The 16,868-nt window shown below is 40.6% G+C and overlaps 1 protein-coding gene across 2 annotated transcripts in view; it reads right to left on the bottom strand.

The window, feature by feature from the left end:
* The window catches only part of LOC122812266 (tetratricopeptide repeat protein 39A-like), an 825,358-nt gene extending 815,924 nt beyond the window's left edge, over window positions 1-9,434 (bottom strand). For both annotated transcript variants that reach the window (XM_044084661.1, XM_044084663.1), the window contains exon 1: window positions 9,131-9,434. In XM_044084661.1, the coding sequence (XP_043940596.1) occupies window positions 9,131-9,162 (32 nt within the window). In that variant the 5' untranslated portion in view covers window positions 9,163-9,434. The remainder of the gene's footprint in view (window positions 1-9,130) is intronic.
* Window positions 9,435-16,868: the final 7,434 nt, after the last annotated feature.

Raw genomic sequence — 16,868 nt, 5'->3', positions numbered from 1 at the left:
CTAGAACAGCGATCCAAGGATATATAACACTAAACATTTAAAAATATATATGTTAAAGACCACCTCATAAAATACATTGATTCCATCGCAGTAAAGTAATAACAGAATGATAATGGATATTTGACTATAATAAACAACAAACATCACCAAAGAAAGCTTATTAGCTACACATAACTACGGATCTCAAGATAAAATGTTTCAAGAAACATATAAACCACAGCAAACATCGAACGACTAAAATCTGGTCATCTAACCACTGTCAAGGACAAAAGTAAATACAATTTTATTCCACGCATAAAACATTAGGCAACTCTGTTAAGTCGAATGGCCATCCATAAATATTATATACTGATAGTTCAAAAATATATATAATAAATATTAAATGAAACCTCATATAAATTCTCAATGAATTCATATTTACAACACATGGTGGCTAAGCAGCTATCCATATACAGCTTGATAAACATCAGACATTGCCAGGTGGCTGATAGTGCATCAAAAGAACCACATATACTCGCATTAGTTGTGAGACATTGCACCATCCAATCACCTATCAGCATATAATTATTCGTCCTATAGTCATCATTGTCAAACAAATTGTAAAAATATATCACTATATACTCGCATTAGTTGTGAGACATTGCACCATCCAATCACCTATCAGCATATAATTATTCGTCCTATAGTCATCATTGTCAAACAAATTGTAAAAATATATCACTGAAACATGACCTGGAACTTCCATACCAATCCCAAATATATTGTCATATAAGTATTAAGCTACACATATATCATTTCACATAAGGGATACACTATAAAGAAACAATAAACAACCCATTAACCTGAAACTGTTATTGTTAAGGCAGCTAATCCCTTAGATCACACAAACCCATTACATATTATACCCAACTTACTTCTCACACTCCAAAAAGCAGAATACTAGTACCAATTCACTGTTATGTTGACAATTAGACCTAAAAATGCAAAATTATTATAAAATAGTGTGGAGCCCATTATTCTATATCAGGGGAGGAGAAAACACATACATTGCCTCTAAATATTGAGGCACGCTAACATACAAATCTATAAATGGAATATGTTAAGATCAGCAATAAATACTGTGTGTGTTTTCTCTTTCACCAATATAGAATAACGGGCACCTTACTCGTGCAGCAGCTGTACTTTGATTCTAGACTGGTTCATGCTTTTATATAGCACCAGTAATCAAGGTGTGTATGCAAGTTGTTCACTGGTCACTTAACATCTCTTTTCGACCAGTGAAGGTAGAACAACTTGCCAGTATGTGAATGCTATGATTGGAGGCAGATCTTTTCAATCCAACCTATAATGTTTTAGGGAAGGACATGATTCATTTACATCCTCCATGTGATTGGTTGAAGTATGTTTTTTTAAGAGATTATGTTAGACTTAAAGAAGGGTTTCACTCGAAAGCGCTCGTCTTGTACCCATGTTATATTACTTCATTAAAAGTATGTTTATGTTCATCATTGTGGTGGTTTTGGTACTTTGTTTTTACTTTTTTTTTTTTTTGTGGAAAGGTATAGCTATGGTTTTCCTCGCTGTAGTGAGATCTCAGAGTTGGTATATTTAATTTGCAGGGGGTGTGGAGGGTGCAGTCCCCCATGTGGGGGATGTAGGGGGGGGACGTAAAAAATATATATATATATATTTTTTTTACAAGTGTAATTTGTGTAATTGCCAAACTGTTAAATTAACAGTTTGGCAAACAATGTTCAATGGTCTTTAAATTGTTTTCCTTTCAATTCCCTTATTCCTAGCTACTTATACCTGCACTTCACTTCTATCTATCCTGCTCTTAAGACTCCCCTAAATTTTCAAATACCACCCTCCTTTTCCAACAACCCTAAAGTACAGCAATCAATTACTTCCTAGTAAAAGATTCAATATACACCTTAAATAAAAATCATCTCACACAGATGAGAAGACAAATACTTTTTCATTTATATGGGTCAGCTGAGGTAGAACTCTGATCCTTCTGACCCATTTTTAGATGCAGCACCCTCTGATTAAGTGACTTACTCCAACTCATACAAACTGTACACACATTGTTGTTGTTGTCCGTCTTTCGGCTTTTCCCGGTTAGGGGTCGCCACAGCGGAACTCCGGTCCGCTAATGATTGGCAGTAGATTTTCACAAACGCCAAGGTGCCAGCTCGACGTCCAACCTTCAACGATGGCATGCCCATTTACACATGGCTTTCGAATGCCACCCAACCGCGGGGAGGACATGCAGACTCCACACAGAAGGCACTCCCCACACTCCAGCCGAGAATCAAATGGAAACTGTACACACATTGTACAGAATCATTATACTGTAGGATACACAGCAGACAGAGTGAAGATCTGAAACATGACCTGGAACTTCCATACCAATCCCAAATATATTGTCATATAAGTATTAAGCTACACATATATCATTTCACATAAGGGATACACTAAAGAAACAATAAACAACCCATTAACCTGAAACTGTTATCGTTAAGGCAGCTAATCCCTTAGTAACAGGTATGTTACAAAAAGCTGTCAAAAGTTTCTATATACAGTAGTATTTACCTGTGTTCAAAAATGTTCAGTACTGGATAAGGCAGGAAATACAAATTCAGATAGCACTGTGAATGAGGGCATTTGGGTAAAAAAAGCTGTAAAAAAGTTTATTACAGCCACGTTTAAAACGTGAATACATATTTATAGAAAATAATTAATCTCCCTAAAAAATATTCAATTATAATCCCCTGACAGCATTCACTGCAGTGTCAAAAACATCAGGCTGACAGAGTGTAACACCTGTCACACCTGAAATGCCCTGAAAAACTAAACATTTATAGAATACATAACTCAGAAGAAGTTATTACCCTTATATTTTCTGTTACCTATTGTAAAAGATGTTTAGAGTAAAGGAAGTGGGTCATACCATACATAGTTCTCAACCCTTCATTCAAGCATCAGTGGCAAAGTTGAAATAATAACAGCGAGAAAGACCACAGTCAGGGATATTTACTAATTACTATTATTCACTCAGACCGGTAACGCAATAAAGGGATTTTGTAAAGAACGGCTGGTCTGTAACTGTGAAAAGGGACAGTATTTGGTCACTGTGCAGTTCTGTGTCACTAATGAAATGTTAAATTTTACTGTATTACAGGGATAATTTATTCATGTCTTAGGATGCATTGAAAAGTGACATAAATGTTTTGGAATACACATTTCTGTATTTTATTAATGTTTTTCTAACCATTTCCTCTATGTACCTGCTTGGGGGCATTTGCTTTCTTACTTTGTTATTTGTTGACCATAATCCTAACTGCTACATTACAATTTTTATGAAAGAAAATAATATTTTTAAATCAAAATCATGGATATTTGACAAGTACAGATCATGTATAGAAACAACAATTTCCTACATTCCTAAGAAAACGTCATGAAAATCCACAATCTGAAGCATCTCAGAAATGGGAAAAAGACATTCATGAAATTTGCCATGCCAAGAAAGCTCACTTATTCCAAGTTTATCTGTATTTCTTCTTATATTTACTGCTTGGAAAGTACCACTTTGCTTTATTCATCAGCATTACATACTTAGAATTAGTTTTAATTTTGCTTGAATATAAATGATCTAAAACATATTATAGAATTGCAGACAGTAATGACTGGAATTTACATTTAACAGCCAAATTACAGCTCATGTAGATGGAATGTCAGTTTTTAATAACCATAAATAAAGTGTCCCTGGTTTCTTTACAGCTGTAGTGACACTCAAACTCAATCCTTTGCAATGGGTCAAAAGAATCTACTGTCAAGGAGCCTTCATTGACATCACACTGCAAATGAGTATCATATTGCTGACGAACAGATGAAGCTAAAGAAATAATAGCAATAATCATTTTCAACACTAGTCAATAATTACCACATACATTAGTTTTAAAAATCTCAGAAACTACACATAGGTTCATAGACGTGTACTAGGCTAATGGCCCTGGAGCCTTTACAAGCCTAGACCATAGGATTACCCTGGCATTGTGCCACCCGACCTTAGTTCCCAGTGCATCTGTCAAGTAGAGCCACTGGAGTGATCTCCAAGGTGAATTTTCTATTTCCCATTCACTCATAAGGATTTATCTTGAAGACGGCCAGTGAGGTGCTCTGTTTGTCATGTATGGGAAGTCTATTCCACAGCATGGTCAGTCTCTGGGTTATGAACCTGTCCCTCCAGCATGTTCTGTTGATTGTGGTAATGAGGTTGAGGTCTCTAGAGCGTGTGGTGTGGAGGGATTGGGATTTCTTTAGATGTAGCATTTCCAACAGAGCTGGGTCAGACATGGCTTTGTAAGTCAAGCAGAGATTGCCTCAAAGTAGGTGATATGAGACGGAGAATAGTTGGTGGGTTTTTTTGAGCCTGTCCATATAGGACAAGTGTTTAAGGTATAGGATCCTCTTTGTGAGGTACATTTGCAGCCTCTCCAATTGTTGCAGGTGTCTAGTGAGGTACATGCCAAATGGGGCATTGTACTCTTATGATCGGCCTAATGAGGGAAGAGTAGACTGAGACAATGACCTCTTTCTTCCTGGATGCAAAACCCTTAGTAATGAGATGTGCCACAAAGGACTTTCTGACCACAGTGGCAATGTGGTGATCAAAAGAGAGTTTGCTGTCCACCTGTGTTCCCAGATCTCTTATAATGCCTTCTGTGTTCAGTGGACTCCCATCGATGTGGTAACTCATGGGAACTGGGTTTTTCCCAAAGGGGATGTCAACATTTTTTGGCATTGAGCTTAAGGCCATGGTTTTGATACCAGTCGTTGGTCTCAGTGAGAACTTTCTGTAGGATGTCCACATTACTTGGGGAGTTAATAATGGCTCCCAACTTGCAATCATCTGCGAACTTTCTCAGCCAGAGTCCCTTCATGTTGGCCTGGACTTCTGAGAAGTAGATACCAAACAGGAGAGGACCCAGGACCAATCCCTGTGCGATTCCACTTGTGACTAGTTGGCAGTCTGACATGGAGTCAGCTACTTTCACACTGTGGGTTCTATCTGTGAGCCAGTTTGCAAACCACCTAGTGATATACAGGGTTGATGCCTAGCTTAGCAAGTTTTTCTAAGATTCCTGAGTGGGGAATGATATCAAAGGCCTTGACCTGATCAAGGTAGGCTGTATGAACCACCTTGCCTTCATCCACAGCTCTGGTGACTGACTCAAAGAAGTCGATCAAGTTGAGCAGGCATAACCTACTCTTCACAAAACCAAACTGTGTGGGATCCAGAGTTTGGAGATTCCCTATATCATTGTTTATTACGTCCATGATGATGCATTACATAGCTTTGCATATCAGACTTGCCAGGCTAATGGGGCGATAATTCCCAGGGTCTGTAGTCGCTCCTCCTTTGTGGAAAGGGATGAATGTAGCAGTGTGTCATTTGGTAGGGACAAAGCCTGAGGTTAGGCTGTGATTGAACAGGGCACACAGGTGAGGTGTTAGTTCACTCTGTAGTTCATGTAGAACACAACCAGGGATATTGTCAGGTCCCATAGAAGCTGTATTCTTGGCCCTTGAACAGTGCTGCTTTAATCTGTGCAGCAGTAATACTGGGTGCCTGGCAATCTACTGGTACTGTGATTGGTCCTTTGAGGGGGGAGAGAGGGGTAAAGTTAGCACTGAATCTGTCGACCAGTTTGGCAATATCGGTTAACTCAGTATAGGAGGTACCATTGTGCAGTAGCTCAGAGCAAATCTGGGTATTGCTGTGGAGATTCTTTACATAACTATAGAAGGCATTGTGGTCGTCTTTACTATCTGCTGCAATTCTGTTTTCATAGCTAGCTTTACAGGATTTGATGAGGGATCTTAACATTTTGTTGAGGCTGATAGGGGAGTTTTTCCAGTCTTGGGACCTCACCTTATTCTGCATCAGTTTCCTCCTTCTGTTGTAGAGTTTGTTTATGGCAGGCGACCACCAGATTGGCATCCTTTTTTTTGGAGGAGAGTGTCTTGGTTCTGTTGGATAGGGCAAAATCCATGCATTTGTGTACGTGTTCGTACAGTGCATTGGTATATGATTCTCAGTCATGCAACTATTCTCCATTTGCATGGGTGCCGTGAAGTTAGCCCCCTCTGTTTTTAGTAGCCCAAAGTTAGCTTTGGAGAAGTTTTTGATGGTGGTTACCTTTGCTGGGGGGATGGGAGGGATGTGGATTTCCACGGTGATTAGTTTGTGGTCGGATCTAACCAGGGAGTAGTTGACTATTGGTATAGAGCAACAGTCGCCCATGTTAGTAATGTCCAGGTCAAGGATGTCGCTACCTCTACTGGGGGTAGGAACGAGCTGGTCCAGGGCATTGGAATTAATGAATTCCAGGAAACACTGGGCAAGTGTATTAGTACAGGAGTAATTTCCCAGTTAATGGAGGAGTAGTTGAAGTCATCCAGTATGAGAGTGTTAGGTTGGACACTAATATTCTCCAGGGTGCTTAGGAACATGGATTGTGAGTCTTGGGACATAGCTGGGGACCTATAACATGCTACAACCCGAATCACTGTCTTACCCAATGTTAGCTGCACCCGAAGTATCTCTGATGCGTCATGTTGGGCTACCAGTCTGGAGGTGTGCTCATCCTTTACGATTATGGAAACACCACCACCTTTGGAGCTTCAGTCCAAGTTCTGGGGCCAAAAGGTGTGGAATGAGTTATAGCCTGGTAGTGCAGCAGTGCTTTCTGCTGCCTTGAACCAGGTCTCTGTTACAGCACAAATGTTGATGATCTCCATTTTGAGGAGTGCTTCGAGCAAGTGCATTTTTGAGATTTAGACTTCCAGCGTTGAGCAACATGACCCTCAGATTGCATTTGTTTCTAGCTGTTACGGTGGTAATTTGGTCTTTAGAACACCGCCTAAAATGGCACTATAGCGGTGGCAACAGCCTTGGCCAGTATCTGGAAGCCCAGGGGTGACAGATGCAGGCTATCGAGGTCTGTCAGTCATGCCATCCCAGGCAGACAGATACTGGATCCCCTTAGAATTACACTATATATACAGTGTCTCTACAAAAATAAAACTATAAGGCAATGTTTTGACATCCAAAAAAATTACAATGTTTTGAAGGTCAAATTCATATTTCCCTTTAAATATTTTTTAGCATTAAATTGATAAAATTCACAGGAAATACAAACAGCATGACACAGCAAAAATATACATAAAAGGATTCAATAAAAGTATATCACAGAAAAAAAAACTCTCTGATAGATTGCATTCAGGACCTGTAAACATCAAATATATAAAGCCACACCCATGATTCATAATTTGTATATACCAAAACTCATAGCTATACCACCTCTGAAATGTTTCTCACAAATTATTTTCAAGTTTCTAACTAAATCATTGGAAAAGCTATGTTTCTGCCTAGCAAGTCCCATCTAAACATTCTACTTTCAAAAGCACTGTCGGTGTCACCAACGATTATATAAAATTATAAGCTGTCAAATCCTGCATGTTAACAAGTAACCATCAACAGCACAGAATGCCACAGATGGCCATTTGGAAACTCTCTATTCAATTAAAGTAACTGCCTAACTTCCCTTTCCAGTCCTGTTTTTGACTCCCACAACAGTCAAAGAGTGAAACACCTTATGTTTTTTTCTTCCATAATTCTCCATCCCTTACCAAATCTCACACATTTTATCCACAGACTAAACAGCTTCATCCGTCAACTAGCCTCAAAATGAGGTACAAAACAGAAAATAATCAAGGATGCCGTTTAAATACTATTACACACACACTGAATGCTAATTTGGTAAGATGATTATCACTAATATGCATTTTCTGCAGAATAATAGGTCTGTAAAGTCTAAAGTAAGGCTTTACAAGAAGGGGTGAGATAAGCTATAAGAGAATATGGAAAAAAGTAAAGACAATGCAAGCTGAGTCTCTAAGTCAGAAACAAAAGAGAACTGAGGCATAGGTCTGTTTTCAGCAAATGTTATATGGTGTAAGAATGGTAAAGTCTGGAAAATGAAAACTCTAAATGTAAATGCATTTAGTAGAGAACTAAATTGGCAAAGAAATGTTAATTTAGTGAGGTGTTTTACATGCAGACTTGCACATGTATTTATTTCTTTAATTACTTAAAACCTGATAACCAGGGTAGAACACATAGCCTTGTGGGATATTGATGCGAATGAAAGGACAAATGTACAATTATATAGAAGGGCAAGTGCAAACGGGTAGCATGTTTATTACAAACAAGATTTTAATAATTCAGAATTAAATGGAACTCTAAATTTTTAGATGACTCAAAAAGTGGAACGCTCCACACAATAAGGTACATTTATGACAAATTGTGAGGCATTAGCTGATTATTCCAACTCAACGTCACATAAATTAATCAGAATTTTAGCTTCATAGTTAGTTCATACTTTATGTGCGTTGAAGTCTTGCCTGATGAAAAATGATAAAAATAATGACCATTTGACTGGTTTCACGTGACTCAAAAATGCCATAAAAGATGAAATGTTATTAAAAGTGGGTTGGGTGGTGAGCAGGTGAGGTCGCAGAGCTCCACAGGAAACATTTCCGCTCGAGTTTAAACAATAAGGCAATTGTACACACAGACACTTTCGGACCAACGTGGCTTTTCAGGTTTCCACGTCAACAGTCATTACCATGTGTTAAAGGAGAGTCACTCCTAAACAAAACAGTTTGAGAATGCATCTGTACTTGACAGCTAGAATTCCCACGTTACCCCTTATAATTAGTTGTCTCCCTGTCACTACATCACACTATTCCAAAAAAGTAAGAGGATGATCAGATGGGACATGGAAAGAAGACAGTGCCACACAACAATAATTTACACGGGATGCCTTGACCTACTGTATGTGTACATGCCATCACAGTCAGTGTTAGTCTATTCAGGGAAACACACACAGTCGGAGTCAAGATTGCAACGATCACTACCACATACAAGTTAAAATTGTAACTACAGCACACACTATCAAACAGGCAGTCTGACACTAACCTAACTTGGCCCAATAACTAGTTTTTTGAAAGGGCTGCGTAATGCACCTGTCCACCAACTTTTGTTACAGTCACAACTTACCTGTGCTTCACAGACTCCTTCGTTTTCGACATGGTCCGGAATAATGCAATAATTAAACTCCCAAGCAATAACCAAATGCACCCGAGTGTCCGAAGATCCTTAAACTGTTGTCAGTGAGTAACTCCAGCTTCTACCGTTCCTGCCGGTAAGTCAGAATCGCTGTGGTTTAGCATGGCTGACAGTTACCTCACCTCAGAAGTTTTTTTTCCCTTAGGAAGTGTATAATGTCTGAGCTCAGGTGAAAATTTGGTGGCACCACCCACCTAAGGGGCGAGCAGGACTCTGCCAAACAGTTTTCCTTCTCACAAGCTTACCTGTAAGCCCCGCCCCCTCCCTTCTGTACACCACCTATTTCTAGCCGAGCGAAGGAATTTGAGTTAAACTGTCGTTAACAGTCTTCCATAAGGCCAACAAACGGATTACAGAATATCAATTTAATATTGCAGTTTTGAAGTAGAAACGTTTGTTAGACACCATACAGTGCTATAGTACGTTTACAGCTAATGTGATTTATTTCTCCATCAGTTTATTTATTATCACTCAGTTTCTTCAAACGGGTAACCGGACATAAACAGTGTAAACTTTGTGACAAACCTTTTCAGTCTGAAGCTACCATTCCTGAAACTCCATCTTACAGCTCTACACATGTTAAATCCAATGATTCAGCACGGTATTTGTCATATGTACCCATTTCTACCGGGGTCCCACTGCACCCCTATGGCAGGAGAGTGCACTTAGGACTCCACTGATTGCCTTTTTTTTTTGTTAAATTGTTTAATTCCGTTTGCTCACTGTTCTAACGCAGCTCCAGAGAGTTAGGCGAGTAGCCACTGCTCTGCTGTATTCATCTGTGCAAGCCAAGGAATATGTTGCATTCTACTAACCATAAGTACAATTTAATACTGTATTTTGCACTTTTAAAATGTATTTTGTTATAGTGCTGATTTTTTAAAACTGCTCTTCTGATTTGCTGCACATTTTGCCTGATGTACCATAGACTAGATTCAGACCTGCCACCTGCTGCATCTGGGTCTGTTTGTTAAATTGAGCACTAAAGATGGAGATGGAGATGTCACCCCTGTGGTAGGGGAGTGCAGTTAGGACTCATCTGATTGAAAGCTGCTGGCAAGGGGCTCAGTTTTGTGCTTTATTATTGGTTAAATTGTTTAATTCAGTTTGCTCACCGTTGCTACATAAGCTCTGAGTTTGTACAGGTTTGCACTTGTTTTAGCACAGCGGCACAGAGTTAGGTGACCGGCTACTGCTCTGCTATATTCATCTGTTTGCGCATAGCACGGCTCTGTGCACCATCATGCACTACTGAGCAGTAGGGGTAACCATTGGAGGTTACAGACACAAAAACTTCAGTAGATAAATTTTCCCTTAGCTGCCGTGATCCGGCTGCGACATCCTTAAATTGCACTTAACTGCTCAGAGAGCACCTCAGCTGTGCTTTGCCCCTTAAACAGTCACAAAACTACCAAATCTACAATAGTCTCATACCATTTAGAGAACCCCTGCTAGTACACACCCTTTATAGAGCACCCAGTTATACCACACCCCTCCATTTTCTGTCCCCACTGTGAAAACAGGATTTAATCTAACATTATGGATTATCAGTTTCCCTCCATTTCTCCTACCAGCCTGATTGACATGGGTAGCCTGAGGCAGTGTAGCAACTGCCTCATGTACACCCTCTACTCCCAAATCACCCAAGTACAATTTGTGAAAGATGCATCTACATTAAGAATCTGGAATCCTTGCTCTCTCACACACAGAACAGCAATACTCAACAGGTTGTCTGCTCACATACTACACCTCCTACACAAACCATGTGCTCAATACATAAACCATCATACGCAGCGGTACTCAGCAGAAACCTACCTAAACACCAGAGACCTTCCAAGCACAAATATGCTACACCTAATGCAGCACCTACAACACTCAATACAGATAAAAACACAAGCGCCATTGTCTCACCAAATAAGCCCCTAAGGCAAAGCACATCTAAACCAAATTTTGTAGCCATATGTGACTCCATTGTGAGACACACAGATGTACCACTCACCAGGCCGGACAAGGAGAAGGTTACAGTCAGCTGTCTATCGGTTGCCAGGATGCGTCAGATCACATATGCACTTAAATCTCTCAGCAACAAGTACCGTTATGACTCCGTCATAGGTTCATAGGTTCATAGTTTCATAGGTTTATACTAGGCTATCTGCCCTAAGGCATTTATAAGCCTAGCCCAGAGTTTTGTGGCTTACGCCACCCCTTATATGAAAAAAATACTGTGCCCATTAGTTTGTTGTGCCTCTGTCCAGCAGTGACACAGAGATGATTCCCGGGGTAAACCTACGATCTCCCATCCACAGGTCAAGATTTCTCTTGAACAGAGCCAGCGAGGTGCTCTGCCTCACATGGACCAGGATTCTATTCCACAGCATAGGGAGTCTCTGAGTGATAAATCTATCCCTCCAGCACATCCTATTTATATCCGTGCTAAGGTTTAAGTCGCTTGCTCTAGTGGTTCTGGTGGATTTGGATTTTTTGAGGTGGAGCATGTCCATTAATTCCTGGTTGGACATGGCCTTGTATGTCAGGCACATGTCACCTCTGAGCAGATGGTATGCGACTGAATAGAGCTGGAGTTTCTTCAATCTGGCAGCGTATGACAGATTTTGGAGTGCCTTTATCCTTTTGGTGAGGTACTTTTGGGGTCTCTCCAATTGCTGCAGATGTCGGGTGAGATACATCCCGAATGGGTCATTGTACTTGATCATTGGTCTGATAAGTGATGTCATGATTCATGTTGGTATGAATGACTTGAGACATACCTCACTTGGACTATATGAAGAGAGACATGATTGAGCTCTCTGAATATGTGTCCTAGGCAGGTATGTCCCTAGCCTTGAGCAGCATTCTACCCTCACCTAGGATGATACCACAATATAAACAAAAAATGATTGACTTTAGCAATTGGGTTAGTTTCTGGTGTCATTCTAAGGGGATCTAGTTCCTGTCAGCCTAGGATGACATGGTTGCTTTTCCAGAGATGGTCTTCACCTGTCACCTCTAGGCTTTCAGTTACTGGCTAAGGAAATTGCCTCCTCATAGTGCTTTTTTTTAGGCAAGGTCTCACAAACAAAATTTCTGACTTGAAAATATCACTCGCAAATAAATTAAAGGTTATGCTGCTAAACCCTAAAAATTTAAATCAGAAACTGCACTCTCTGGAAGCACTATTTTCCCTGGAGGATGTTGATGTCAGTGCAGCCACAGCAATTGGTTCAGGGCTGTAGAGAGTACCCCAGCCTTGCAAGGCTACAATGCCCTCCACACTTCCAGATCATAAAATGAATGTGTGAGAGCCAAAGGAGGGGGAGTATCTATCTTCATCAAAGGTAAATACACCTCTAGACTGGTTCATAGGTTCATAGGTTCATACTAGGCTATCTGCCCTAGGGCATTTATAAGCCTAGCCAGAATGTGTTTGGCTTTCGCCACCCATTTTAAATTTCTTTTGCTATGCCCTTTTTCGAAGTTAGTATACTGTGCCTCTGTCTAACAGTGACACAGAAGTGATACCCGGGGTAAACCTACGATCTCCCATCCACTCATCAAGATTCCTCTTGAAGAGAGTCAATGAGGGACTCTGCCTAACCTGGACTGGGATTTTATTCCAGAGTGAAGGGAGCCTCTGGGTTATGAATCTGTCCCTCCAGCATGTCCTATTTATTTCAGTGCTGAGGTTCAAGTCTCTCGAGCGCGTAGTGCGATGGGATTTGGATTTTCTGAGGTGCAGCATGTCCATTAATTCCGGGTTGGACATGGCTTTATACGTCAGGCACAGATCGCCTCTGAACAGGCGGTATGCCACACTGAGTAGAGCTGGAGTTTCTTTAACCGGACAGCATATGGCATCTGTTTGAGCCCTTTGATCCTCTTGGTGAGGTACTTTTGGGGTCTTTCCAGTTGCTGCAGGTGTCTGGTAAGGTACATCCCAAAAGGGGCATTGTACTCAATTATGGGCCTGATGAGGGATGAGTAAAGAGGCACGATGACGTCCCCTGATCTAGATGTGAATCCCTTCATGATTAGGTGGGCTATATAAAATGTTTTTCTAACCACTTTGGCCACGTGGTTGTCAAATGAGAGATTGCTATCAACTTGGGTCCCTAATTACTTCTTCTGTACTTAATGGATTACCACATATGTGGTAATTTGTGGGCACTTTGTTTTTGCCAAAGGGGATGACTATACACATTTTGGCATTTAGCTTGAGGCCATGGCTCTGGCACCAGTTGTCTGTTTCTGTGAGGCCCTTTTGGAGGATGCTTGTGTCGGCTGGAGAGTCGATTATGGCGCCCAGTTTGCAGTCATCTGCGAACTTGGTCAGCCACAGTCCTTCCGTGTTGGCCTGTACCTCCGAGAAATATATACCGAACAAGAGAGGTCCCAGGACTGAGCCTTGTGGGACACCACTTATAACTGGTTTGGAGTCTGACATGGCTCCAGCAATTCTAACCATGTGGGTTCTGTCCTTGAGCCAATTTGCAATCCATCTAGTGACATAGGGGTTTATATTTAAGCTGGTGAGCTTATCTATAATGCCAGTGGGGTATTGTATTGAAGGCTTTTGCGAGGTCCAGGTAGGCTGTGTGGACCACCTTCCACTTGTCAATGGCCTTGGTGACTGTTTCAAAGAAATCAACCAGGTTTAAGAGGCAGGATCTGCCCTTAACAAAGCCGAACTGGGTAGGATCCAGTGTTTGTAGGTTCCCAATATCTTTATTTATGAGGTCCATGATGATCCTTTCCATAGCTTTGCAGACCAAGCTAGTCAGGCTTATGGGGCGATAGTTTCCAGGATCCGTTGAGGCACCACCTTTATGGAGAGGGACCACTGTTGCTGTACGCCACTCTTTGGGCACATATCCTGTAGTAAGGCTGAGATTGAACAGTAGTTTTATGTTTGGGTTTAGCTCTTCTTGGAGTTCATGTAGGACGCAGCCCAGGACACCGTCTGGTCCCATTGATGCTGTGTTTTTTGCTTTGGAGAGGGCGACTCTTACCTGAGCATCTGAGATGTCAGGGGACAGCACTCTGCTGGGATAGATATTTGCCCTTTTGGTGGGGGGGGGGGAGTTTGCGCTGAACCTGTCAGCTAGGATGTTTGCAGTGTCTGTGGGTTCGGTGTATTTTTTGTCATTTTGGACTAATTCTGAGCATATCTGGGAATTACCACCCAGGTTCCTAACATAACTAAAGAAAGCCTTGTGATTATCCTTAGTGTCTTGTGCAATTTTTCTCTCGAAGCTGGCCTTAGACAATTTTATGTGTGCCCGTAGTTTTTTGCTAATACTGATCAGTGATGCCTTCCCTTTTTGGGATTTTGCTCTATCATTTAGTATTATTATTAATTTTTTAATATTTTTTAATATTAATATTTTTTAGTATTATTTAGGTTAGACAGGAAAACTCCATGGAGTTACTGCAAGTTTAACTAACTGTGAGTAAGACCCCCCACTTCAAGTCATCGTTAGCTGTAGGCTCCCTTCAATGAACCAAGATACCCACGCTGTTTATTTGGACTTACTTCAGTCAATCAGATTGCAACCAAACACTCTTGTCATGGGCAATTTTAACTATTCCTCCATTGGCTGGGAAACTTATACAAGTACCAATATGCTCGCACAAAGGTTCCTGAACTTTGTTAACAATAATGCACTGGAACAAATAGTATGCAACCCCACAAGGGGCTGAATGACCAGCTCTTCACCAACATGGGTGACCATTGCATGACCCCAAGTATAAGACCCTCACTGGTTAAATCTCAAATCAGTCACATTTGAAGAAGCTATAACACCTGAACCCCTCTTAGGTGAAATCTGGCTAAAAAATTTCACCAAAGCTAATTATACCCTCTTATGGGATGGCATAAATAATTTCCAAGCTCCTGTTCCCACAGATGGCATTGACAGCAATACTAAGGAATATACAAATTCCCTGTAAAAACACTTATACAAATATATTGACACAGCTGTACTTGATAGGATCAAAACAAGATCTTAAAGAAAAAAAAAGCTTCCCTGGTGGACATCCAGCATTAATAAGTTATACAACAAGAGGAAGAAGTTGCTGTCTAAGAATAAAAAACAGACGTCCCAGCACTAGAAGAACACCCACCTCTGCTTGAACAAACAAACAAGACAACTTGTAAAATTCTCTAAGGGCAACTTCCCCAAATAATTTAGCAACCATAGCTAAGGATAACCATAAGGCATTCTTCAGCTATATCTGGAACCAAAAAGGTAGGACCCAGATGTGTGCTGAACTAGCTGTGGATGGCATCACACATACTGATCCTACGAAAATAGCTAACCTATTTGCTGACAGGTTTGGAGAAATTTCACCCCCTGTCCCCTCCAAACATTCCACAAAACATTCCTTCTACATCTCCCCCATCTTACATCTCCAAAGAGCCTGCGACATAAGAAGGAACTGCTGGAGAGATAGATTTGTCTCTGAAGTTGCCACTACTTTGGACTAGGCTACCAGTTCACACCAAACAAAGCCCCTCTATGATGCTGTTTAAGTGTAGCGTGGATGACTGGATGCGAAACCGTAAATTCCTACTGAGGATTTCACCTATGACCCTCTTAAATACGGGCAGTCGTTGTTAACTAAAATCTCGAATTTAGGCAAGATCCTTTATATTGAGTTTCTCTACTACTATATTAGGTACACATGGCTGGTCTTATAAAGACCTTCAGGTCAATAGCCCAGTAACCACCTATGAAGCTATAGCTGATATCTACTGATGAACAAATCATCCAACAGTCAATAATAAGAAGCATAAAAAGTCTAAAACAATCTTAGTCTAATTTTGGGCAGTTTGGTATAAAGCTGTCCTGCTAAAAACAATGCATATATATGTATACACACGCACACACACACACACACACACACACACACATATATATATACATACATACACACACACACACACACACACACACACACACACACACACACACACACACACACATACACACACATATACACACACACATACATACACATATACATACACACACATATACACATATATACACACACACACACACACACACACACACACACACACATCTGTCTCTATGTCTATATCTATCTGTCTGTATATGATATATACAAAAGGGAAAGCCAGATGTAAGGCAGCTTCATATGCTTATGAAAGCCTACAACTTTGTATTACAGTAGAACCTCTGGAAGTTGACCACCCAAGGGACTGTAACAAACTGGTCAACATATGGAAGTGGCCAACATAAGGAACTAGGCCTACTGTACTGATATGTACATGTACTTTACTTTCTTGTACAGCTTTTATTAGAGAATATCATAATAAATCATACATAATCAAAACACAGTAAAATCATACATACAGCATCATACAGAATCAATACATTTACTGTTTTCTTATGGTTTAATCATTCTTTCTGAAAAAAGAGTCAGTATTGGTCTGTTTTTTATTCCTATTACAAAGGTAAGTGGAGAAAGCACACTCAACACTGGCTACACCACTCAGCATACCTGGGCATTTTCCACAGCAAATGACTTCAGCTGCATTATCAGATGCCCAACACCCTCTTCTTTTGAAGTCTCTGCAATTTCTGTGTCATCCTCACTTGCTTCTTCCTCTTCATTAGCTGCTTCATGCACTTTTACTCTGGTCTGT

This window comes from Protopterus annectens, chromosome 9.part0, assembly GCF_019279795.1.
Source record: "Protopterus annectens isolate FY-2018-M chromosome 9.part0, PAN1.0, whole genome shotgun sequence".
Lineage (NCBI taxonomy): Eukaryota > Metazoa > Chordata > Ceratodontiformes > Protopteridae > Protopterus > Protopterus annectens.
The sequence above is the reverse complement of the archived record's forward strand: the minus strand, read 5'-3'. Positions and strand labels throughout refer to the sequence as shown.